This window comes from Stomoxys calcitrans, chromosome 5 (assembly GCF_963082655.1).
Source record: "Stomoxys calcitrans chromosome 5, idStoCalc2.1, whole genome shotgun sequence".
In the NCBI taxonomy this organism is placed as follows: Eukaryota; Metazoa; Arthropoda; class Insecta; order Diptera; family Muscidae; genus Stomoxys; species Stomoxys calcitrans.
Genome location: NC_081556.1, coordinates 95,818,394 through 95,840,685, shown reverse-complemented (window position 1 = coordinate 95,840,685; position 22,292 = coordinate 95,818,394). Strand labels below are relative to the sequence as shown.

General features: G+C 41.5%; 2 protein-coding genes across 2 annotated transcripts; both read left to right on the top strand.

Moving 5' to 3' along the window:
- The first annotated feature begins 4,596 nt into the window (after positions 1-4,596).
- On the top strand, positions 4,597-10,740 carry LOC106089549 (chitotriosidase-1). Its single transcript, XM_013255399.2, has 5 exons — positions 4,597-4,666; positions 4,729-4,872; positions 4,974-5,229; positions 9,916-10,130; positions 10,250-10,740. The coding sequence occupies exons 1-5, from the start codon at positions 4,597-4,599 to the stop codon at positions 10,681-10,683; spliced, it is 1,119 nt and encodes a 372-aa protein (XP_013110853.2). The 3' UTR covers positions 10,684-10,740.
- Positions 10,741-15,613: 4,873 nt separating this feature from the next.
- On the top strand, positions 15,614-20,887 carry LOC106089517 (probable chitinase 10). The gene is made up of 5 exons (XM_013255370.2): positions 15,614-15,760; positions 15,827-16,000; positions 16,086-16,359; positions 20,124-20,329; positions 20,391-20,887. The coding sequence occupies exons 1-5, from the start codon at positions 15,679-15,681 to the stop codon at positions 20,834-20,836; spliced, it is 1,182 nt and encodes a 393-aa protein (XP_013110824.2). The 5' UTR covers positions 15,614-15,678; the 3' UTR covers positions 20,837-20,887.
- Positions 20,888-22,292: the final 1,405 nt, after the last annotated feature.

Genomic DNA, 22,292 nt, shown 5'->3' with positions numbered 1-22,292 from the left:
AGAAGCTGCACCCAGCCAGAAGTCTTTAAGATTGCCTGATTCCAAGGGAATCAATGAAGACTCCTGCTCCAGTGACCCCAGCCAATTTAGACCCATCCATGTATACAGAAGGTCATAGGAAGAGCGGGGTCCCCCCAACCCAGACATCTCTTTTCGGAAAACGACTTCTAAGCCTTCAACAAGGAAGGACTCTCCTGGTATATAATCAGTTGCGCCGCATATAGCATGATGTCAAGCGGGAACACCATTGCCCCGCAGAACAGAAGAATGGCCTAAGTTAGAAAAGCGCCATGTACCTGACTTATGTCAGTCTTATGGAGATCTTTGTTACCACACACCCAACATATGGGTTCAAAGGCATAAGATCGATAATGGCAGCGCCTCTCTCGGGGCACTTTTCCTTACTTCTGAGAATAGCACTGCAGCGGTACCCTGTACCTACTCGATCATCCTGTGAGGGCACAATTGTCTATAGCTCTGAGCCATAAACATCCAGTGCACCGTTCCCAACCTTTGGACCAAACACTTTTTTATTAAGCTGCGACTAGAGTAGAACGCATTTAGCCTCCTTTTGACCCTTTTTTTCGATGTCTCTTTTCCAACTTAGTTTCTGGTTAGGAACCACGCCCAAGTATTTGCACACACCCAACATATGGGTCTAAAGGCATAATATCGAGAATGGTAGCGCCTCTCTCGGGGCACTTCTCCTTGCCCCAGAGAATACCACTACTGCGGTACCCTGTACCTACTCGATTATCCTGTGAGGGCACAATTGTCCATAGCTTTGAGCCGTAAACATCCACTACACCGTTCCCAGCCTTTGGCCCCAACACCTTTCTATTAAGCTTTGACTAGAGTAAAACGCATTTAGTCTCGTTTTGATCCCTTTTTCGAAGTTTCTTTTCCAACTTAGTTTCTGGTCAAGAACCACGCCCAAGTATTTGGCCTCCGAAGAGAGCGGTAGCTCCATCCAATCTAGGACAGGTCCCTTAAAACACCCAGCTTCCTTTTGCTGGTGAAAAGGACCAGTTCAGTCTTTCCGGGATTTATCTTTCTATCTTTCCGGGATTCTCCAAGCAGCCTGAATGAGGCCCGTAATAGTAGAGAGGAAACGGTCACCTACCATGATGACGACGTTGTCCGCGTAGGCTACGACCTTCATCCTCTCGAAAGATCTCAGAATCCCATTAACCAACAAAAGCCACAATGCTAATGCAAATTTTGCCCATGAACATTCCACTAAGAAACTGGGGCAAACTTCTCACATATCAATGAGTGCAGTCCGATTTAAGTTTAAAGCTCAAGGGGCCTCCTTTTTATAGCCGAGTCCGAACGGCGTGCGCCGCTGCGACATCTCTTTGGAGAGAAGTTTTACATGGCATTGTACCTTACAAATGTTGCCAGCATTCGAACCAAGATGTTAAGCGTCATAAGCGGACATACTAACCTCTGCGCTATGGTGGCCTCCACACAATAGAAGAGCTAAAATTTCTTCTTGCGGAGTTCCTCTGGTCACAATCTTCCCTTTTGAATCCACTGCGCGTTGATAATCCGGACTTTCAGCTTTGTATTTACCCAATTTATCAAAAGAGTGGGAACCTTCATGTCCACCAGAGCGGCATATATGTACTTCAACTTCACGTTATTAAAAACACCTTCTATTCCAAGAAGGCCGCCAAAGTGAAGTCGTTCACACCTAAATTCCCCTCGATGTAGCCAACAATATCATGATGAGCCACTATCAATCGACCGAACTTTACGCTTTTATAGCCGCATACCAGTGAAGGGTGGAAACGGTCCTTAATACACATGTCAATTAGTCCCTCCAATGTCTTCAAAATTAAAGAAGAGAGGCATATTAGCCTGTAGGCCATCCTTGGGTAGAGAATGGCTCGGTTTTACAACTTTCGTGTAACAAAACCAGTCGGTACAGAGTCCAGCAAAACCCATCTTTTAAAAATAATCTCAAGGAGTCGTATGGCAATCGGTCCAGCCCTTTGCAGCATAGCAGGCATTGCGCCACCCAGTCCCGTTGACTTGTACGATTCAAAAGAATTCATTGCCAAGATTATCTTGCTCACCGTTATCATGTCCTCAACCACGGACAATGACTCGGCACTGCGTTGTTTCAGATGGACATGGATACCATTCGGGCTAAATGACCCTTGCATCTTTACAAGGGATATTTTATGTCATTATGACATTTGTTTGCGACTACGCCATGGCTGTCGATGAGTTCCAGTCTTCACTCAACGTACAATTTCAGATGTTATTGCAGTTTGTTTTTGTACCACCACTCATGTTATTTGTCAACGATACCAGTACCATAACGATTTATGGTGAGATACACAAACATTTTGTTCACTTTGAGATGTTTGAGTTCGCCAACAGTAGTCGGTTGTGATTTTCCAGTCGAATATAACACGCTTGAACTCCACACAAACCGACGCAAATGATTTTAGTGACTTGTAAACCATATAATGAGTTGTTAATTAAACAAATATTGGGTTGCCCAAAAAGTAATTGCGGATTTTTTAAAAGAAAGTAAATGCATTTTTAATAAAACTTAGAATGAACTTTAATCAAATATACTTTTTTCACACTTTTTTTCTAAAGCAAGCTAAAAGTAACAGCTGATAACTGACAGAAGAAAGAATGCTATTACAGAGTGACAAGCTGTGAAAAAATTTGTCAACGCCGACTATATGAAAAATCCGCAATTACTTTTTGGTCAACCCAATATCATGTAGCTGCCATTTCTAGTTTGGCAGATATACCGGTGTGAACTTGTTTCAACTACCCTGTATGACCTTTGAATTATAACACTAAAGTATGTTTTTTTTTTTTTATTCTTTCAGGTACGTGCACTCATTTCTGCTGGCCACAATAAATTTGTGATTCAGGTTAGTACTACGTAGTTGATTTTATAGACCTCCTTATTTCATCCGGGGATAGCGGTCGCAAACTAAACGTAGTGGAAAAAAGTTCTCCGCGCTGTCGCATTCAAGTTAGACTTTCCTCAAAATCATGAAATGAAACTCTTTCTTACGGTTAAGACAAGGGTTGCGGCATTATCTTTAAAACTCGGTTTACGCAGCTTCCACGATTTTTCCAACTACCTGAAATTTCATTTTCAAGTTTTTGCCTATTAGATCATTAAATTTCACAATTTGTGTTTGTTTCTCTTTCGAGACGACCTTAATGATCGGAGATTTTCTTTGCAAATGGAAAAGGAAAGCAGAATAATTCCATTAGGTGCGGTAATCGAGATTATACTGTATTTTTATACCCACCACCGAAGGATGGGGGTATATTCATTTTGTCATTCCGTTTGCAACACATCGAAATATCCATTTCCGACCCTATAAAGTATATATATTCTTGATCAGCGTAAAAATCTAAGACGATCTAGACATGTCCGTCCGTCTGTCCGTCTGTCCGTCTGTCTGTTGAAATCACGCTACAGTCTTTAAAAATTGAGATATTGAGCTGAAATTTTGCACAGATTCTTTTTTTGTCCATAAGCAGGTTAAGTTCGAAGATGGGCTATATCGGACTTTATCTTGATATAGCCCCCATATAGACCGATCCGCCGATTTAGGGTCTTAGGCCCATAAAAGCCACATTTATTATCCGATTTGGATGAAATTTGGTACAGTGAGTTGTGTTAGGCCCTTCAACATTCTTTGTCAATTTGGTTCAGATCGGTCCAAATTTGGATATAGCTGCCATATAGACCGATCCTCAGATTTAGGGTCTTAAGCCCATAAAACCCACATTTTATATCCGATTGTACTGAAATTTGGGACAGTGAGTTGCGTTGAGCCCTTCGACGTCCTTCGTCAATTTGGTCCAGATCGGTCCAGATTTGAATATAGCTGCCATATAGACCGATCCTCCGATTTGGGGTCTTAGGCCCATAAAAGCCACATTTATTATCCGATTTTGCTGAAATTTGGGACAGTGATTTGCCTTAGGTCCTTCGACATCTTTCTTCTATTTGGCCTTGATCGGTGCAGATTTGGACATAGCTGCCATATAGACCGATCTCTCGATTTAAGGTTTTGGGCCCAAAAAAAGCGCATTTATTGTCCGATGTCGCCGAAATTTGGGACAATGACTTGTGTTAGGCCCTTCGATATTTGTCTTCAATTTGGCTCAGATCGGTCCAGATTTGGATATAGCTGCCATATAGACCGATCTCTCGGTTGAACAATGACTTGTACTTATAAGCATTTGGTCTAAATCGGATGATATCTATAGAGCTGCTATGGGCATAAGGTATGCATTTTTCACTGGATTTTGACGAAATGTGGTTCACATATATACCCGAGGTGGTGGGTATCCAAAGTTCGGCCCGGCCGAACTTAACGCCTTCTTACTTGTTAATAATGTATGTGTAAACACGAGCCCATTTTTAATGAGCAGCTTAAGCAATAGTGAGACCACATATATGCTGAATAAATTTTCAAAATTTCTATGGAACCCAATGTTTAGTATGCCTTGTAGCTTTTAGCAATACTTGGAACGTTTTTGAAATAGTGATACAGTGTTCCTTTCTTAAATCTGCTGCGTTTTATCAAACTTCAGTTAGAAATGCAAAAATTCGTTCTTGTTCTAATGGGGGCAATGTTGTTCAATATCATGGTGCAAGCCATAAAAACTGGTAAACTTTTTTTTGAGTGTAACACCTACGCAACTTAAGCCTTTCCTTTATGATTGCCGTAGATAAGATGGTCAATTGCTATATGGTGATAGGTACACCAAAACGTTTTCAATTGAAAAATATTGATCCTGACTTGTGTACCCATATCAGTTATGCCTACTTTGACATAGACAATGAAGGTCTGAAACCTTTTTACCAGTTACCCAGTAAGTACGAAAGGGAAAAACTTTGAATACATGATGTTGAACTCGCTCTTATATCTCTTTCTGTTTCACGCTATACGTCACCGCTTTCTGTTTGAGTTTAGGCAATTCAGAGAGATTCAATTTAAAATGGGCAAATCCCAAACTCAAGCAAATAGCTGTTGTGGGTGGTGACAAAGTCTCCACTAAACAATTCTCCAAAATGGCCGTAGATCCAAATCTGCGTAGAATCTTTCGGCAATCAGTTCGAGTGTTTCTTGTGGAAAATGATTTTAATGGCTTAGATCTGCACTGGCTGTATATGGAAAAACCGGCTGACAAAGAGAATTTTGTAACTCTTATACGTGAGTTGAGAGAACAGTAAGTTTCGAGTTATTATTGGCTTTTAGCAGGAATGTTGTAAAGACTCTCAGTTTGGCGAGACGGAACTTTGGATATCTACCACCACGTATATATACAATATTGCATTCGAAATCAGAAGAAAATGCGCCCTGTATGAACCCACCCTGTTTATTTCGGAAATTAGTCTGTGAACATGCAAATACAAATATGCAAATTTTGCCCATGAACATTCCACTAAGGAACAGGGGCAAACTTCTCACATATCAATGAAAGCAATCCGATTCCAGTTTAAGCTCAATGGTAAGGGGCCTCCTTTTTATAGCCGAGTCCGAATGGCGTGCGCCGGTGCGACATCTCTGTGAAGGGAAGTTTTACATGTCATAGTACCTCACAAATGTGGCCAGCAGAAGGAGGGGAAAACCATCGCTGAACATTTTTTTTGATGGTTTCGCCAGGATTCGAACCATGGCGTTCAGCGTCATAGGCGGACATGCTAACCTCTGTGCTATGGTGGCCTCCCAATATCTCCCAATACAGCGATATCAAATTATATGCTGTTCTAGAGCAAAACGGGCAAGGATGTTGACAACCGAAATGAACCAAAAATATTGTTCATCGATAGGTTCATCGATACACCTTATATAAGCTCAATGCCTTTAATGAAAGTTCAGTCTATATAATCCACTACAGGCCCTACTCGACACGGAAATCTAATACAAGCTGCTCATAGATATAAGCCGTTGGCACCAATTCCCAGACCCATAGACATAAAAGCGGCTGCATCTGCGGGAACGTTGTTGAGCCAGAACTATTTTAGTTTGTGCTCTGACAGCTGAGTTGGAATCGTACTTGGATTACTAGGGAGTGGATCGTGGGTTCAATTCCCACCAAAGTGCTAACCAGCAGACGTAACGTCACGAACGGTGTTTAAATATAAGGAGATCAACGCCTACTATGAGCACGGCGCAATCTGCATTGCTTGGATGAAGGGCCATAGAGGAGTAAGGGTAAATAAAAAAGTTGGCAACTTGGCTGTTAGGATCAGGGGACTGCCGTCGGAAGACTTGACGAATTCGAAGCCTTTCAGGCGACATAATACGAGTTAACGGCGTGGGATTGAAAAGAGGGTGCAAATATTAATCCGCCCCATTCCACTATGGACATACACCTAAGCCAGTAATCGGCTTGTTGTGCGTTCTAAAAACTATAAAGTAACCTCTAAAAAGAAAATTTTAAGTTAGGAATTCCATACCACTCCCCTAATCTGGTTTATGTCTGGTATTGTGTCCCCACCTAAATGCCGGTATATGTTAGCCGCGAAAGTCGGGCAATGACAAAGGAAATGCTCCAACGTCTCATCATCTTCCCCGCATGCTCTATACATGCTATCACTTGCCGCACCGATTTTACAAAAGTGAGCTCGTAGTCCTATTTGTCCCGTTATGATACCAATAGCTATACTGACCTCCTACTTACTTTCTTTCAGTAATAGTCTCGTCTTCTCACGATCTGCATCTCCCCATAGGATTTTCGCCGTCCTACCGACCGTTTCGCTGTTCCACAATGTTGCATGCGCTTTCCTCGCCCACTCCCTTAACTCGGACTGCGTCGACCCGAAAGGCTTCGGATTAACCAAGTTTATTGACTGCAATCCTCTGGCCTTCACCGCCAAATCGGCGGCCCTTTTATTTCCCCTTATTCCGTTATGGCCCGGCCCCCAAATGATGCGGATTTTGCCATCCTCAGAGAAGGCGTTAATTTCTTTCTTAGACTGCAAGACTGTTCGTGACCTTACCGTCCTGGTTGTTATTGCCCTTATGGCAATTTTACTGTCGGTAAAAATTTTCACACTCGACGTCAATCCGTTTTTTTAAGCTCAATGATAAGGGGCTCCTTGTCATAGTCGAGTCCGAACGTGCGACCCCTCTTGTGGAGAAGTTTTTACATGGTCGCCATAACAAAGGGTACAGTAGCTCCCAAATCTTGCCAGCATTAGGAGGGGATAACCAACGCTGAAATTGTTCATGATGTTCTCGCCAGGATTCGAACCCAGGCCTTCAGCGTCATAGGCGGACATTCTAACCTTTGCACTACGGTGGCCTCTACGGTGCAACCTTTGCAGCACAATTTCGAATATACCCTTCAATAGTTTGCATATCTATCATTGCTTTCAAATCTGCCTATGGTGTGGACCTTAACACTACCACCTTTAAACCTTCTGGAACTCCTCTCCTTCCATTATACCATTGGGCCACAGCACTGGTTTTGCAATCGCCGCGTACATCCAGTAAATCATCTTCAGCCTAACACCCCACATGCTGCCAAAGAACCTCCTGCAGAAGTAGAAGGCGCACAGCTCTTTTTGGTTTTTTTCCTCCGTATTCCTTTTTCAGGACAATTTTGAATCGAATACTAGGCTCAGATATTTTGACTCCTTCGAAAACTGCAGGGCGATCACGGCCAAATACTGGAGTCTAGAATGGGATATTTCATATCTCTGAGTGGGAAGCATCAGCTTTGTGTTTTTGGGGTTAGTCTTCATCCCGTTCCTCTTTGCCCATCCCGATATCCCATTATGGAAAGGTCACTGGGGACCTTTCCATGATTTCTATGATCGTCGACATAAATTTCCCTTATCGCTTTTCCAGGACAATTTCGAATCGAATACTAGGCTCAGATATTTTGCCCCCTTCGAAAACTGCAGGGTGACACGGCCAAATACTGGAATCTAGAATCTGGTATATTATATCTCTGAGTGGGAAGCATCAGGTCTGTGCTTTTTGGGTTAGTCTTTATCCCATTCCTCGAAGCCCATCCCGATATCCCATCATGGAAAGGTCACTGGGGACCTTTCCATGATTTCTCTGATCGTCGACATAAATTTCCCTCGTATCAGTAGTACAACATTGTCCGCATGGCTATCATTGTCACACCATCCCTATTGGGATCCAACTTGGGTTCAGAGAATCGCTCTCGCCGATTCCCCTTGTCACTATCTCCCAGGACAATCATACGTAGCCTAGCATACGTCCAACGGGAGATGTGAATCTTCCTTGCGAACCATCAAGGCGTCTACCGACCCTATCTTCACTTTGTTGAATGTCCTTCAATATCCAGTAAGGCCACTATAGCGATCTCCTTCAGTTGGGAAGACGTCTCGACTTCTCCTACCACATCCCGTAGCATGCTACCACATAGCGTAGCATACAATCCGTCCACCGGGAGATGTGAATCTTCCTGCGAACCATCAAGACGACTAACGTCCCTATCTACACTTCATTTAATGTCCTTCAATATCCAGGAAGGCCGCTTTAGCAAACGTTTTTAGTTGGGGAAACGTCTTGACTTCTACCACATCCGGACCGGCCTTCAGACCAAACTGTCTCCCAGGACAATCATATGTAGCCTAGCATACCATCTATCCACCGGGAGATGTAAATCTTCCTTGCGAACCATCAAGGCGACTACCGACCCTATCTCCATTTTGTTAAATATTCTTCAATATCCAGGAAGGCCTCCATAGCAATCTCCTTCAGTTGGTTAGACGTCTCGACTTCTACCACATCCGGGGACCTATTTTGAACAAAAACGTAAACAGACTGATGTGCCCCGCCTTCTGATCGCATTATCTCCCTAGACTGCTTTGAGCATCCTGTTGCGTAGCATACAATCCGTCCAATGGGACATATGGACCCCCATGCGGTCCAGGAAGGCGAGTTTCGACTCTATTTCCACTTTGTGAAATGCCCCTCAATATACAGGAAGGACGCCATCGCGTACTCCTTCAGTTGGAGAGATGTCTCGACTTCTTCTACCTCCACCCGACCTATACTCAAGGTATGCATGTTGAGCCCCACTGAAGTTCTCTCCGGCGTCTGTCCTACTATCGACTTTGGGTCTATTAATCTTCCAGTGTTTTGAGCAAACACGATTACAGACTGTGGGGCTATAACCCTTCGATAAATAGAAATCGTATTTTTTAACCGATTATGCTAAAATTTTGGAACAATGAGTTGTTGAGACTGTGGGGCTACAACCCGTCGATAAATATAAATTGGATTTTACCCGATAACGCTAAAATTTTGGAACAATGAGTTGTATTAGACCCCAATACATCATTACCGAACGTGGGGCAGATTGGACCATATTTGGATATAGCTGACATAGAGACCGATAGATTTCCTTAACCGAAGACGAAGGGTTCCCATATTTTGTGATATATCCCAGATAGTGTGAGTTTACCCCCATTTCTTAATGGAATGTTCATATGCAAAAAATTTGCATCCCAGATATATCAATGGTGGGTGGACCGATTTATAAAAATAATTGCCTGTATCTTAATAGTTACCCAAAAACTCTGCAGGGTTAGGTCCTAATGGTCCTTAATGCATATTTTATTATCAGATTCGTTCTATACTCTAAAATTCCTGTTATTCAAATCCCATATTGTACCAATCGGTTAAAATGCCCGTTTAAAGGGTTTTTGGGATGGGGCGTTCCCCTTAGGTACTTGATCCTAAAAGCCGATTTCGTTAAAATTTTGATTAGATATATATCTGCGAGAGTGGTTATCCAAAGTTCGCTCCGGTCGTACTTATTTTTTTGTTGGCTCAGCAAATTTCAACCAAAGCCATAATTTGGTTGTTATGAGTGCTGTAAGGAAGAGTGAAGTCCTTTCCAACATTTAATTTTCCTTCCACTTAGCTTTAAATATTTGGACCTGGAGTTGGGCATATCGGTAATTGCTGATAATAAGTATGCTCGCTTATGGTATGATGTACCCAATATTGTGGAAAATGTAGATTTTATCAATGTCATGGCCTACAATTATACTGATAACCTGTTAGGTCATAATGCGGCCCTCTTTGGAACTGGTGAGGATAATGTGAATGCCTCCATACACTTTTGGCTATCGCAGGGTATGTGGCAATTTCAGCTAAGTCTTTAAATTTTTGCTTAAAAACAGAAAGCTGAAAAGTAATTCTTAAAACTCCTTAAGAATTCTTTGGAGCTTTGTAATTGTTTGGAACTGTTACAGGTGCCCCTGCCTCAAAACTTAACATGGGTGTGGCATTCTATGGTCGCCACTACAACACTATGGAAATCACCAAAGATATTGTGCGTTATATGCCATATTATGCCATCACTGACAGATCGGAGCATTTAAAAGATACAGTTTTTGGATTTGATGAAGACGTTGGCAGAGCTTTTTTAGATGATCCACGTAGTTGGGCAAGCTATGAGTCTATGAGGGGTCTAGAAATGAAAATGGCATATGTGAAAGAGATGGGTCTACGTGGTGTTATGATAGCGAAACTTGAAGACGATGACTACAGGGGTCGTTTTAATAGAACTGGAAACTATCCCCTTTTGCAGCAGATAAACCGACAATTAGACGAACGCTTTGAATGTCGGCCGGGTATATGTTGCATTAAAAGAAAAACTGTTCAAAGTCCATGTTTCTATGTCTGAACCAAACTTGCTGACATTTCTTTCAAAATTTAGCCGATTGGATATGGAAAATATATTTTAAATATGACTGCATTGTTTCTATCTCTGCATTAAAAACAAAAATAAAAGACTTTTCTTCAGTACACCTTCCTTCAGAAACTTTTTTAAAAAAAAAAAAAAAATGCTATCAAATGTGGCTGCATGCCTAATCTTGGCTTTAGGCCCTTAATCGGGATATTGGTCAATGTGGTATATCTCACTATTACGATTTTGTGCGAAAACTGGTAATAAATGCGCTATTTATAGAAAACTGTATCTTTACCATATTCGACGCTGATCAAGCCAGGCCTTATGCTACTCACTATTCCAAATTGCAGCGAAATATGGTAATAAATGTATGTTTTATGGGTTAAACACCCTAAGTTGATATATCGGTGAAATATATCTAAATATGGAAGATCTCGATCATTTTTGGTTCGGTTATCCAGGGGTGTAGAGCAACCTACTGTTCCAAATTTCAGCAAAATCGCCATTAATGGGCTTTGGACCCTAAATCGAGAGATCGGTCGACATGATAGCTCTACAGGGATGTCAATCGTAATAAAGGAGACTTCTATGGGCTTAAAATCCTATATAGACAGATCTTTCGATTCGGCAATTACATCTATATATAGACCGATCTGTACTATTTTTAAGTTCGTCTGTAAAGTGGTATAGTTCACCGTTTTCTGAACCTATTACAATGTCGTCTTCATCGCCGTAGTATGGGTTTAATCACTGTCGATTATAGGATATACAAATCGTTCTGATCTGGAAATGTGGCTTCTCAAATCGGCCAACCTTCGTTTTCCATGGAAACATTCAATGTTTATCTACAAGATCCTTTCGACCGTCGATCATCCAATAAAAGACATTCTTGGATTTCGGCAGTAGGGTAATTTTCGACTGTTTCTTTGCTAGACTACGGCGGATTTTCTGACACTGCACTATCTGGTGTCTCAAGATGTATACCTTCGCCGATCCTAGTCTCCCCAATCTTGAAAAAAACAGCAATGGGCCCGGAGAACGTCACGCCTTCAGTGAAAGCCAAATTTATCGTGGAGAATTGGTTAGACCTAGCACAAGAAGAGATGTCCTTCTGCTCCATTTGGAAGGAGAAGGACAAAGTTATATCGCGAAATTGCATCCTCTTTAATAAAGACCGTTGTCTTTGTGATCCGGGGGAAATCCCTCTTCCTCAACAAGTCGAACTTTGCACCCTTCCTTATAGTTGGGTTAGCACTAACGAGTTATCAAGGGAGAAGCCTGTCCCAGGTTCAAAACCTCCAGTAGAATCTACTCATCGACCAGTTCCTCGATCTGGTGGAGTCGTAACGAATGAACTGCTAACTTCGATGACTGTATTCGTCAACTCGTCTCTATACTCTCGCCTCCTGGCTATCTTACCCTACCGAAATGGTCGTAGTATCTTTTGGGAGCCACAGTCTTCAATGAAGTCTCAGTGGGAGCTTTGCCTCTCATTCATTGCCGCAGGGCTGAATCGGCCTACCCAGAGCTCTTGAAATTGGCAATTTCGTAGTATATACAACTTGGACTGGCTATGAAGTGCCGACTGGTATAATCGATCTAGTCACGGAAAAATCTGAAAAACGGTTGGACGAACAGACTTAAAATAGGAAAAATGCATAGAAAAAGAGTAACAATAGGGAAGAAAGAATAAAACTAAAGAAAGATGGATGAAAAGATAAATGGAAGAAAGAAATGAATAATCGACGGAAGGTAGAATGGAAAGATGAACTCAAGTATAATGGAATGAATATTGGAAGATAGAATGGATGAAGTATGGATGGAAGGATGGAAAGTAGGATGAAGGAATGATGGAACGAAGTATCGAGCAAGGATGAAAGGATGGATCGTGGAAGGATGAAAGGAAGGATCGAAAGAAGGTTGGAAGGAAGGAGCGATGGAAGCATGGATGGATGAAAGGAAGAAAAGCTAGAAGGTTGGAATTTAGGATGAAAGGAAGGATGGAAGGAAGGATGGAAGGAAGGATGGAAGGAGGGATGGAAGGAAGGATGGAAGGAGGGATGGAAGGAAGGAAAGATGAATTGAATGGAGAGTGGTAGTGAGGATGGAAGGGAGGTTTAAGGAAGGAATGACGGAAGGAAGGAATGATGGAAACAAGGAATGATGGGAGGATGGATGAAATGATGAAAGTAAGGAATGATGGAAGGAAGGATCGAAAAAAAACATGGAAGGATGATGGGAAAGGCAGGAACAATTGAATGAATGATAGGATGAAGGATAGATGGAAATAAAGAAGGAAGGAAAGATGAAAGGAAAAATGGAAAGAAGAAAGGATAGAAAGTAGGATAAAGGAATAATTGTAGGAAGGATGAAAGGAAAGATGGATGTAAGGAAGGATGGATGTAAGGAAGGATGGAAGAAAAGATGGATAGAACGAAAGATGGATGGAAGAAAGACAAGATAGAAGAAAGAAAAGATGGAAGAAAGGATATAAGAAAGGAAGGAAGGATGGAAGGAAGGATGGTAGGAAGGATGGATGGATGAATGGAAGGAAGGATGGAAGGAAGGATGAAAGGAAGGATGGAAGGAATGATGGAAGGAAGGAAGGATGGAAGGAAGGATGGAAGGAAGGATGGAAGGAAGTGTGGAAGGATGGATAGAAGGAAGGATGGAAGGAAAGAAGGAAGGATGGAAGGAAGGATGGAAGGAAGGATGGAAGGAAGGATGGAAGGAAGTATGGAAGGAAGGATGGAAGAAAGGATGGAAGGAAGGATGGAAGGAAGGATGGAAGGAAGGATGGAAGGATGGAAGGAAGGATGGAAGGAAGGATGGAAGGAAGGATGGAAGGAAGGATGGAAGGAAGGATGGAAGGAAGGATGGAAGGAAGGATGGAAGGAAGGAAGGATGGAAGGATGGAAGGATGGAAGGATGGAAGGATGGAAGGATGGAAGGATGGAAGGATGGAAGGAAGGAAGGAAGGAAGGATGGAAGGATGGAAGGAAGGATGGAAGGAATGATGGAAGGAAGGAAGGATGGAAGGATGGAAGGATGGAAGGATGGAAGGAAGGATGGAAGGAAGGAAGGAAGGAAGGAAGGATGGAAGGATGGAAGGATGGAAGGATGGAAGGATGGAAGGATGGAAGGAAGGATGGAAGGAAGGATGGATGGAAGGAAGGATGGAAGGAAGGATGGAAGGAAGGATGGAAGGAAGGATGGAAGGAAGGATGGAAGGAAGGATGGAAGGAAGGATGGAAGGAAGGATGTAAGGAAGGATGGAAGGAAGGATGGATGGAAGGATGGAAGGAAGGATGGAAGGATGGAAGGAAGGATGGAAGGAAGGATGGAAGAAGGGATGGAAGAAGGGATGGAAGGAAGGATGGAAGGAAGGATTGGAAGTACGGTAGGAAAGATGGCTGGAAGGTATGATGGAAGAAAGGATGGAAAGAAGGATGTTTGGAAGAAAGGATGGAAAGTAGGGTGGAGGGAAGGATACAAGGAAGGATTAAGGAATGGATGAAAGAAACGATGGATGGAAAGATGAAGGGAAGAATGGAATGCCATAAAGATGGATGACGAAATGTTGGAAGGGAGTATGGAATGAAGGATGAAATGAAGGATGGAAGGAAGAATGAAGGGAAAAAATTAAAAAATGGATGAATGATTCTGTGTGGAAATAAGTCAACCTTCTCTTCTTGTAAAGGGTCAGTTTTCAATCTTATCAGGATTATAATTCAGAGCTCAAGGTGTACCCAAGGCGTATGATACGTTAAAGATTTGCTTCATAGCTGATTCGAATTCTGTCTTATTTTAGGATCCTTTATAGGCTTTTAGTTCAGTTTTTATATTACTAAACAAAATTTTCCATGAACTTTCCAGCGGATACTTCATCATATCAATGAGTACAATCCAATTAAAGTTAAAGCTCAATAATAAGGGGCCTCCTTTTTTATGTCAAGTCCGAAGGGCTTGGTAGAGCTGTTTTAACAGAGAAGTATACTTCACAAATGTAGCCAGCATTAGTAAGGGGACAACCAACGCTGTTCACGCTTTGAACCGGCGTCATAGGCGGATATGCTAACCTCTGCGCCACGATGGGCTCAAATGATTTATGTTATTTACAAATGGGATGAACGCCCCCCTTTGGCACTCGTTCCTTTATCCTTATATTGTGGATACCACAATTTATCCACTCGTTTCTAAGCATATGACCTATCTAGTCTCTAAAGACCCGCTCCATACGTTACTTGTCTAAAAATTAAATCTGTGTTTCCGTTCAGAAATTGTTAAAATCCTCCTTATTGTCGATATACACTACCAGCGTGTACATCATGGCACAGTCTCTTGCAGGACGATCTCCACCCATTATTATGAAAGAAAAATTTTCCCTTTGTTCCTTCATGTAAATATTTGGATTATTCAATTTTCTTAACCCTTTCGCCAGTTGTTGTTGTCGTAGTAGTGTGTTATACACTGAGGTGGCAGCCCTAGCCGATGAGGAACTTCATCGGGTCAATCCGGTACGTAGAACCGGTTTCCATGTGGGGATTGATTTTTGACTGACTTTTGGCAGTAAATTTTGTTTGATTATGTTTAATGGTCGAAACAGTGGAGATCAGGGCCATGATTGTCTTTTATCTGTTTTTGAGCTCCAATGGTCATGCTCATGACCGTTCCGCTTCGCACCATTCTCAAGTGAATGATGACTAAAATTCTCATTTGCGAAATATTGCAGCGTAGACATTGACAATCTGTTACAACCAATTTTTCTAATCGGAGCGCTTCTTCCAATGTACTGTGTGATTACAAAAGATAATAAAAACTTCTTATTATGTAACTATGCATGCATAGTCAGTAACAGCGAGTAGAAAATGGGACCGACAGACGGACATCTAGGCAATAAAACGAAGGCTGTAATTTGAAGTTAGCAAAGATATTTGCGAATCACATCAATAGTATTGTCTAAAGCAGCCAACAGTATAACTAAAAAAAATGGTTAGACACGTAGTTTTCCTGCTCTTATTGTTGACTTTATGGGGAAATTCTTTAAATCTTAAACTTCCAACTAGAAAACGTAATACCGATTGAATTTTAAATTTGAAGAAAATATTCTTGAAAACTTTACTCCACTTCTGTTTAGCCAAAATGATCAACTGCTACTTCAGTGTAACGGCCTTCACTCGTTTGTATAACAAAATGGAACCCGAACAAATTCCCGATAATCTCTGCACCCATTTGAGCTATGCTTTCTTCGATATTAGCCGCGATGGAGCATTGACCCTTGACACTTTAAATGATGTGCATGTAGGCAAAAGTAAGTCAATTTTAAAGAATTTGTTGGACCATGTTTCCGAGTTTGTGTGTTTTTTACTATTTCGGATGTTTTCCTTCCCTCTCAGAATGGATTGAGCGTGTGATTGCTGTGAGGAATAGAAATCCCAAATTGAAAGTTATTGCTGCTGTGGGTGGCGAATATTTTAAGGAAAGACCTCAAATTTACATGAATATGCTTGCCTCAAAAGAAAAACGCGATCTGTTTATAGATTCCACTATACGATTTCTTGAACATTACGAATTCGATGGCTTGGACTTGTGTTGGATTGGTTCTGGCGAAGAAGGAGATGTTGAGGCGAAAAAGAATTTGGTTATCTTCGTAAGGGAATTGAGCAAAGAGTAAGTGTGCCAAATAATAAGAAATCAGTCTCAACCGCCAGACAGCAGATTATGTTCCTTGGCCCAGATATCAGTGTCATTATGAATCATATCCGTTCGTCCGTCTGTCTGATCAGCCCACAGTGAGTGGACTTACCATTCAAGCCGAGCTCCTAAAAGCTCAAATTTCAGCTTCATATTTGGATTCAAGTAACGTGGGGAGGGGAACATCACCAAAATAGCGAAAAGGGGACATTTGTCCGATCAAAAACATTTGGGACTCAAATGAAAGTTATTTGAAAATATAATGCATATCCGTAATCAAAATTAGGGGAATGTCCTACCCCGAAACCTAAACGGGCATGCATATGGGGTGATTAGAACCAAACGGGGTCTGATTGATAGGTATTAGTATAGGAGTGATATCTATATTTAGGCCAAGTGCCGTGTGGATGTCCCACCCAAAACCACACTGGCAGGCATAGAGATCGATCGGATAAAAGGCATTGGGTAGTACAGTAAAAAACAGTCACATAATATATTGATGGGACTCAAGATATATGAATATAGAATGGAAGTCTATAATCATAAATATGTGAGTAAGGGGAAAGTCTCTTTCTAACCACCACCGAGAAGGCATATGATCCGATCACAACTATGTGGCGCTTTAATGAAAGGAATTTCATAGAAGACTTCCAATCTAATCTGGCATCAACATTTGGGGACAAGTGTCCCCTATCCTTTAAAAGCCGAGGGGAACTCCCCTCTTCCAACGCCTCCGAGCGGGCATGTGGGCCGATTATAACCATATGAAGCTTACAAAAAAGATATTTAGTATTCGAGCACGAATGTTACGTTAAAATTTAAGGCCAAGTATCCGGGGACCGTCCTACCCTCCAAAAAACCCTCAAGCTGACATTTCCTACCAGCACAACATAGATCAAATGAAGGCATTTAGAAGTTTAGAAGAGAAGGTCCGAGCGGTTTTTCCGACTAATTCAAAACATTTTTTAAGAGTGAATTTTCGTCGTTCCGTAGGATAATCCTTAATGAGGTATTTGGTTAAAATGAAGGCCTGGAACGTCGGGTTTCACCTACACATGAGTACCAATATGATTCCACGTATTTGGACGTGTTCACATTCTTGGTTAGGAGTGGAACACACTTCTAAAACTTCTTTCGATCTATGGGTAACGGCACCAGGTTAAAAACTACACGACGAGCGCTCTACCCAAATCGCAGGTACAAACCACAGATACCACGTCATTCCCCGCCGGGGTCTCATCATTGACGGGCTGGAACCGAGGTTCCAGAGGCTCCTGAGAATTTTAATGGGGTACAATATGTAAATACCTTAAGGGTACATAGTTGGAGACGGCCCTGCGATGGAAACAGATTTCATACTCGCCACCCTGGAATGGAATCCACCACTAATATCTCCATTTGCCTACGTTGGAGCACTTCCTCCAAGAGGAGGATTTTTGTTCCCAGGGTCAAAATTAAGGAAAAAAAAATTAAAAAAAAATCGGTAAAATTGCATTTGCAACATAGACGTGGAGAGTAGAAAAAAGTCTAAGAAGTTAATGGCTGAAAATTGAGTCAGGGGTGAGATTGGTGGTCTAATTCGATACAGTCGATACAGGTTAGCAGAAACTGCCGGTCGAGGGTACGGTCTTTCAGGCGGAGATCTGTGTCATTATCCTAGACGGAAGTGAAATACTGGCGCTCAATTCCTTGGAATCGAGGATTTTGAATGCAATATGCCACGCTGACTGGGGTTGCTGGACACAAAGGTATATCAGGAAACGAGAAGATGGACAAATGTGCAGGGATGGGTAAGGGTCACAGGTGTAATCTACCTGCAAAACTCAACGTTACGTACTCGTTGAAATCGATTGAATAAAAGAACCCTTGGCGAACCCTCAAGAAATCAATTGCAACTCACTATCCAAATTTTAACGAAATTAAATGAAAAATACGACTTCGCTGCCCTAAGAAGTTAAAATGTCCATCTACCCGGAGGAACGCCCTACCCAAACGGACATGTTTACCGATTAAGACAAAATGGGTATCAATTGAAAGGTGTTTTGAAGCAGAGTACGAATCTCTATATCTTCTATGTGTAAAAATGAATTTTGGCTTTTGTTTCTACCGTATGGACTCAAAAACGGCTGAACCGACTTTCTTGAAATTGAGGGGGAAGGTCCGCTCCCCCTTGGTCTATTTTTCAAAAAGTTTAGACACATTGGTAATATGGGACTCAAATGAAAGCTATTGAAGAGAAGAGTGCGAATGTGGTTTTAAAATTTGGTTTCAATTATTTATGGGGTAGCCCAAACAATTAAAATGCCCAAAAACGGGCATATTGGCACTTTAGGACAAAGTGATGCTTAAATGGCAGGAATTCGAGAGTGAGTACAAACCTTACATCCAAATTTGAGGTAAAGTGAATTCGAGAAGATACTGTGGACGTTTAAAATGTTTATATGCTATAGGTTGCCCAAAAAGTAATTGCGGATTTTTCATATAGTCGGCGTTGACAAATTTTTTTCACAGCTTGTGACTCTGTAATTGCATTCTTTCTTCTGTCAGTTATCAGCTGTTACTTTTAGCTTGCTTTAGAAAGTATATTTGATTAAAGTTTATTGTAAGTTTTATTAAAAATGCATTTACTTTCTTTTAAAAAATCCGCAATTACTTTTTGGGCAACCCAATAGAACTTAAATGAATACAAGTAAAATCGTACTAAGCTCGGCCGATCCGAATTTTATATACCCTACACCATAGATCGCATTCGTCAAGTTCTTTGCTCGATATCTTTTTATAGGCAAATAGGACAAACGGATTAAATTTGCCATGCTACTAAAGATATATCAGGTTATGAACCCACTCAGGCCATACTTGGTTTGGATGTTGGAGATTGTAGTGTAAGTCATTTAGCAAAATTTTAGCCGAATCGGATAAGTATAGGGAGATCGGTTTATATGAGAGCTATATCATGTTTTAAACCGATTTAGACCATACTTTGCACAATTGTTGGAAAACAGCAGAAATTTGCAGCAGAACACTTCCAAAATTTCAGCCACATCGGATGAGAATTGGGCACCGTAAAAGTGCAAGAAGTCAAGACCCCAGATCGGTTTATATGGCAGCTATATCAGATTATGAACCGATTTGAACCATACTTAGCATAGTTGTTGGCAAAACGCTCCGTGCAAAAATTCAGCCAAATCGGATAAGAATTGCGCCCTTTAAAGGCCCAATAAGTCAAGATGCGAGATCGGTTTATATGGCGTCTATACCAAAATTTGAACCGATTTGGCCCATTTACAATCCCAAACGACCTGCCCTAAAAAAATATTTGTGCCAAAGGAGTAAATAAGCATGCTTTCGACATGGCTAATCTTAACGCTCAAGGCGATCAAGAATATATATACATTGTTAGGTCTTAGATCAATATTTCGTTGAGTTACAAACGGAAGGACGAAATTAGTATACCCTGTGGTGGAGGGCATAAAAAGTTGGAAGTATTTAAATAACAAAAACACCTGGCACAAAAATGGAACGTAAAATTTAGCTTTTACTGAATTTTACTTTCCGGTCACGGTCGACAGATATTCGGCAATTGTTTGCATGCATATTCATAAGGCAAAATAAAACAGCTGACACGTTTTTCTACATTTACGGTATATTTACGAGAGCATAGCCAGGCCCAAATAGTCGAAACAAATTAAATGACGTTCATTACCTTCCCAATGGTATTTTTGATAATTTCTTTCTTTTAGATTATCTAGCAGGAATTTTTTGTTTGGAATTTCTGTCTCTCCCATCGAAAGAAATTATGATGTGAGAGCTATTTCCAGAGCTGTTGATTACATCAATGTCTTGACATTTAATTTTGGTGACCCACATAGAACCTCATTTGCAGCTCCCCTCTACGGCCAGGGTATAATGAATGTAAATGCTTCCATGAGTTTCTGGATGGATAATTGTATGTGTGCGCAATCAATCAATCGCCTAAGTTTCCTCTAATGTTTTTTTTTTAACTTTAGGTGCCCCCTCTTTGAAGCTAAATATGGGGGTGTCTTTTCATTCTTGGGATTTGGTACTGGAAGATGAACGCTACAATAAACCTGGATCGCAAGCAATGAAATTACTTGGCGAAAGATCTTATTACAACTATTGCCAAGAATTGGTTAGAGTTAAACCGATTTTCGATAAAACCACCGGTGGTACCTATTTCACCGAAGGTAGAAAATGGACATCTTATGAAAGTGCCCAAAGTCTGGAGGCGAAATATGATTACCTGCTATCACAGTTTATGGGTGGAGTTGCCATTTATTCATTGGATGCTGATGATTTTCATCCTCGATGTGGTGAAGCTTTTCATCTTACCGAATACACCCAAAGGAAGCTAGGTGGAGAGTATATAAGCAGTGGAGGAATATCATGCCATTTAAACGATGAGAACAGAGAAACTTGTCACAAAGAGTATTAGGTTTTCAATTATCGAGATGTATTTGAATAAAAATCATTGAATCTTTTATAATCTTTTCCATGGGCAACGTATGATGTTGTCAGGCACATGAGCTGGACGAACTGGCCTGGCTGTTTGACGTTATGTATTAATCTTCTCAAGAGACTTGTGCATAATTTAGCATTGTCTGAATTTGTAACCAATGATTGATTTGCTAGCTATGCCCAATTGATCGATGTTCCGAACCAATCTCTCATGCGATTAGTGACTTCGATATTGAGTTTTGCGCAGGGTGCCGAAACGGACATGTAGACTTACTAGGGTCTGAAATTCAACGTATTTGAGTATAGAGTAGAAATTTTAGGCCAACAATCTCATGGGCCACCAAATCTGCTCGAGAGGATATGTTGCCGATTTAAAGAAAATTTGGGTATAGATGGAAACGTTTTAAGAGTAGAATACGAACCAATAATGGCAATATGATATTCAAATGAAGGGTATATGGCAGTAGCAAACATTGGCGAAACGTCGCCAAACGCTGTTTCCAATTCCATGCGTCTTTCAACCCAGTGCTCGCAGTGGAAGAATGTGTGTTCCACATCGTCTGTAACATATAGCTCTTCATAAATGGATTTACCAAAGGAGCATTTGTCCATGGCCTGTCTGTGTGACGTAATAGTTGACGTCGCCGTGCTTCCTATCTCTCTACATTCATATACCGGGTATAAGTCATCGCGTCCACCTGATCAATTCTCATTGGTCCCACTCTCAATAGTTTCCTCTCGTATGGCACGTGTATGATCCGTTTGAATATCATCTTGTCCGCTCTGGGTGTTGAGCCTGGCGCGCTTCATGGCCTGCAGGTCTATCGCAAGCATTCCGGCTATTTCAAGGGCTGCGGGCTCCGCCACTGTCCGGAAGGATGATATGACCCTAAGAGTCGCCGTCCTCTGTACCGAGATCAGGTATTTCGCTCGGCATGCTCTCTACCCCATATTTCGCTTCCATAGAGGAGAATGCTATTGTATGTCTCCATTAAGAGTATACGCCTGCACGGGAAAGGCCCACCTATGTTTGCCTTTGTTGTATCGTTTCGGATTTGCTCTGCATAGTTCAGCTTTGTATCCAGTCGGGTCCCTATATACTTGACCGATCTTTTGGTCTTCAGCAGAATGTCGTGTATGCACATATCTACTTCCACTATGATACCTTTTCTCGTAAGGATTACCAACTCTGTTTTCTGCATCACAAGTTGCAAGTCGTGGGAGTCCAGCAAGCACTTTTCCCTTGACTTCACCTGCCGTAGTTTGCGTTCTGCAATCTTCCGTGTCCCTTGCCATGATGACTGCAGCGATGTCCTTAGCATATCCTACTAAAAAGATTCCGCCTGGCATTTCTGTGTGCAGTATTCCATCATAACTGGGATTCTGAAGATCCTATCCAAGTATGGAGTCTTGCTCCGCTCTTGATGTGACCT

Bases quoted from the DNA above. Each gene is read 5' to 3' on its own strand.
- LOC106089549 (XM_013255399.2), top strand. From the start codon at position 4,597: ATGCAAAAATTCGTTCTTGTTCTAATGGGGGCAATGTTGTTCAATATC. The intron at 4,667-4,728 runs GTAAACTTTTTT...TGATTGCCGTAG, and splicing joins GGTGCAAGCCATAAAAACTG to ATAAGATGGTCAATTGCTAT. The intron at 10,131-10,249 runs GTATGTGGCAAT...GAACTGTTACAG, and splicing joins ACACTTTTGGCTATCGCAGG to GTGCCCCTGCCTCAAAACTT.
- LOC106089517 (XM_013255370.2), top strand. From the start codon at position 15,679: ATGGTTAGACACGTAGTTTTCCTGCTCTTATTGTTGACTTTATGGGGA. The intron at 16,001-16,085 runs GTAAGTCAATTT...CTTCCCTCTCAG, and splicing joins TGATGTGCATGTAGGCAAAA to AATGGATTGAGCGTGTGATT. The intron at 20,330-20,390 runs GTATGTGTGCGC...TTTTAACTTTAG, and splicing joins GAGTTTCTGGATGGATAATT to GTGCCCCCTCTTTGAAGCTA.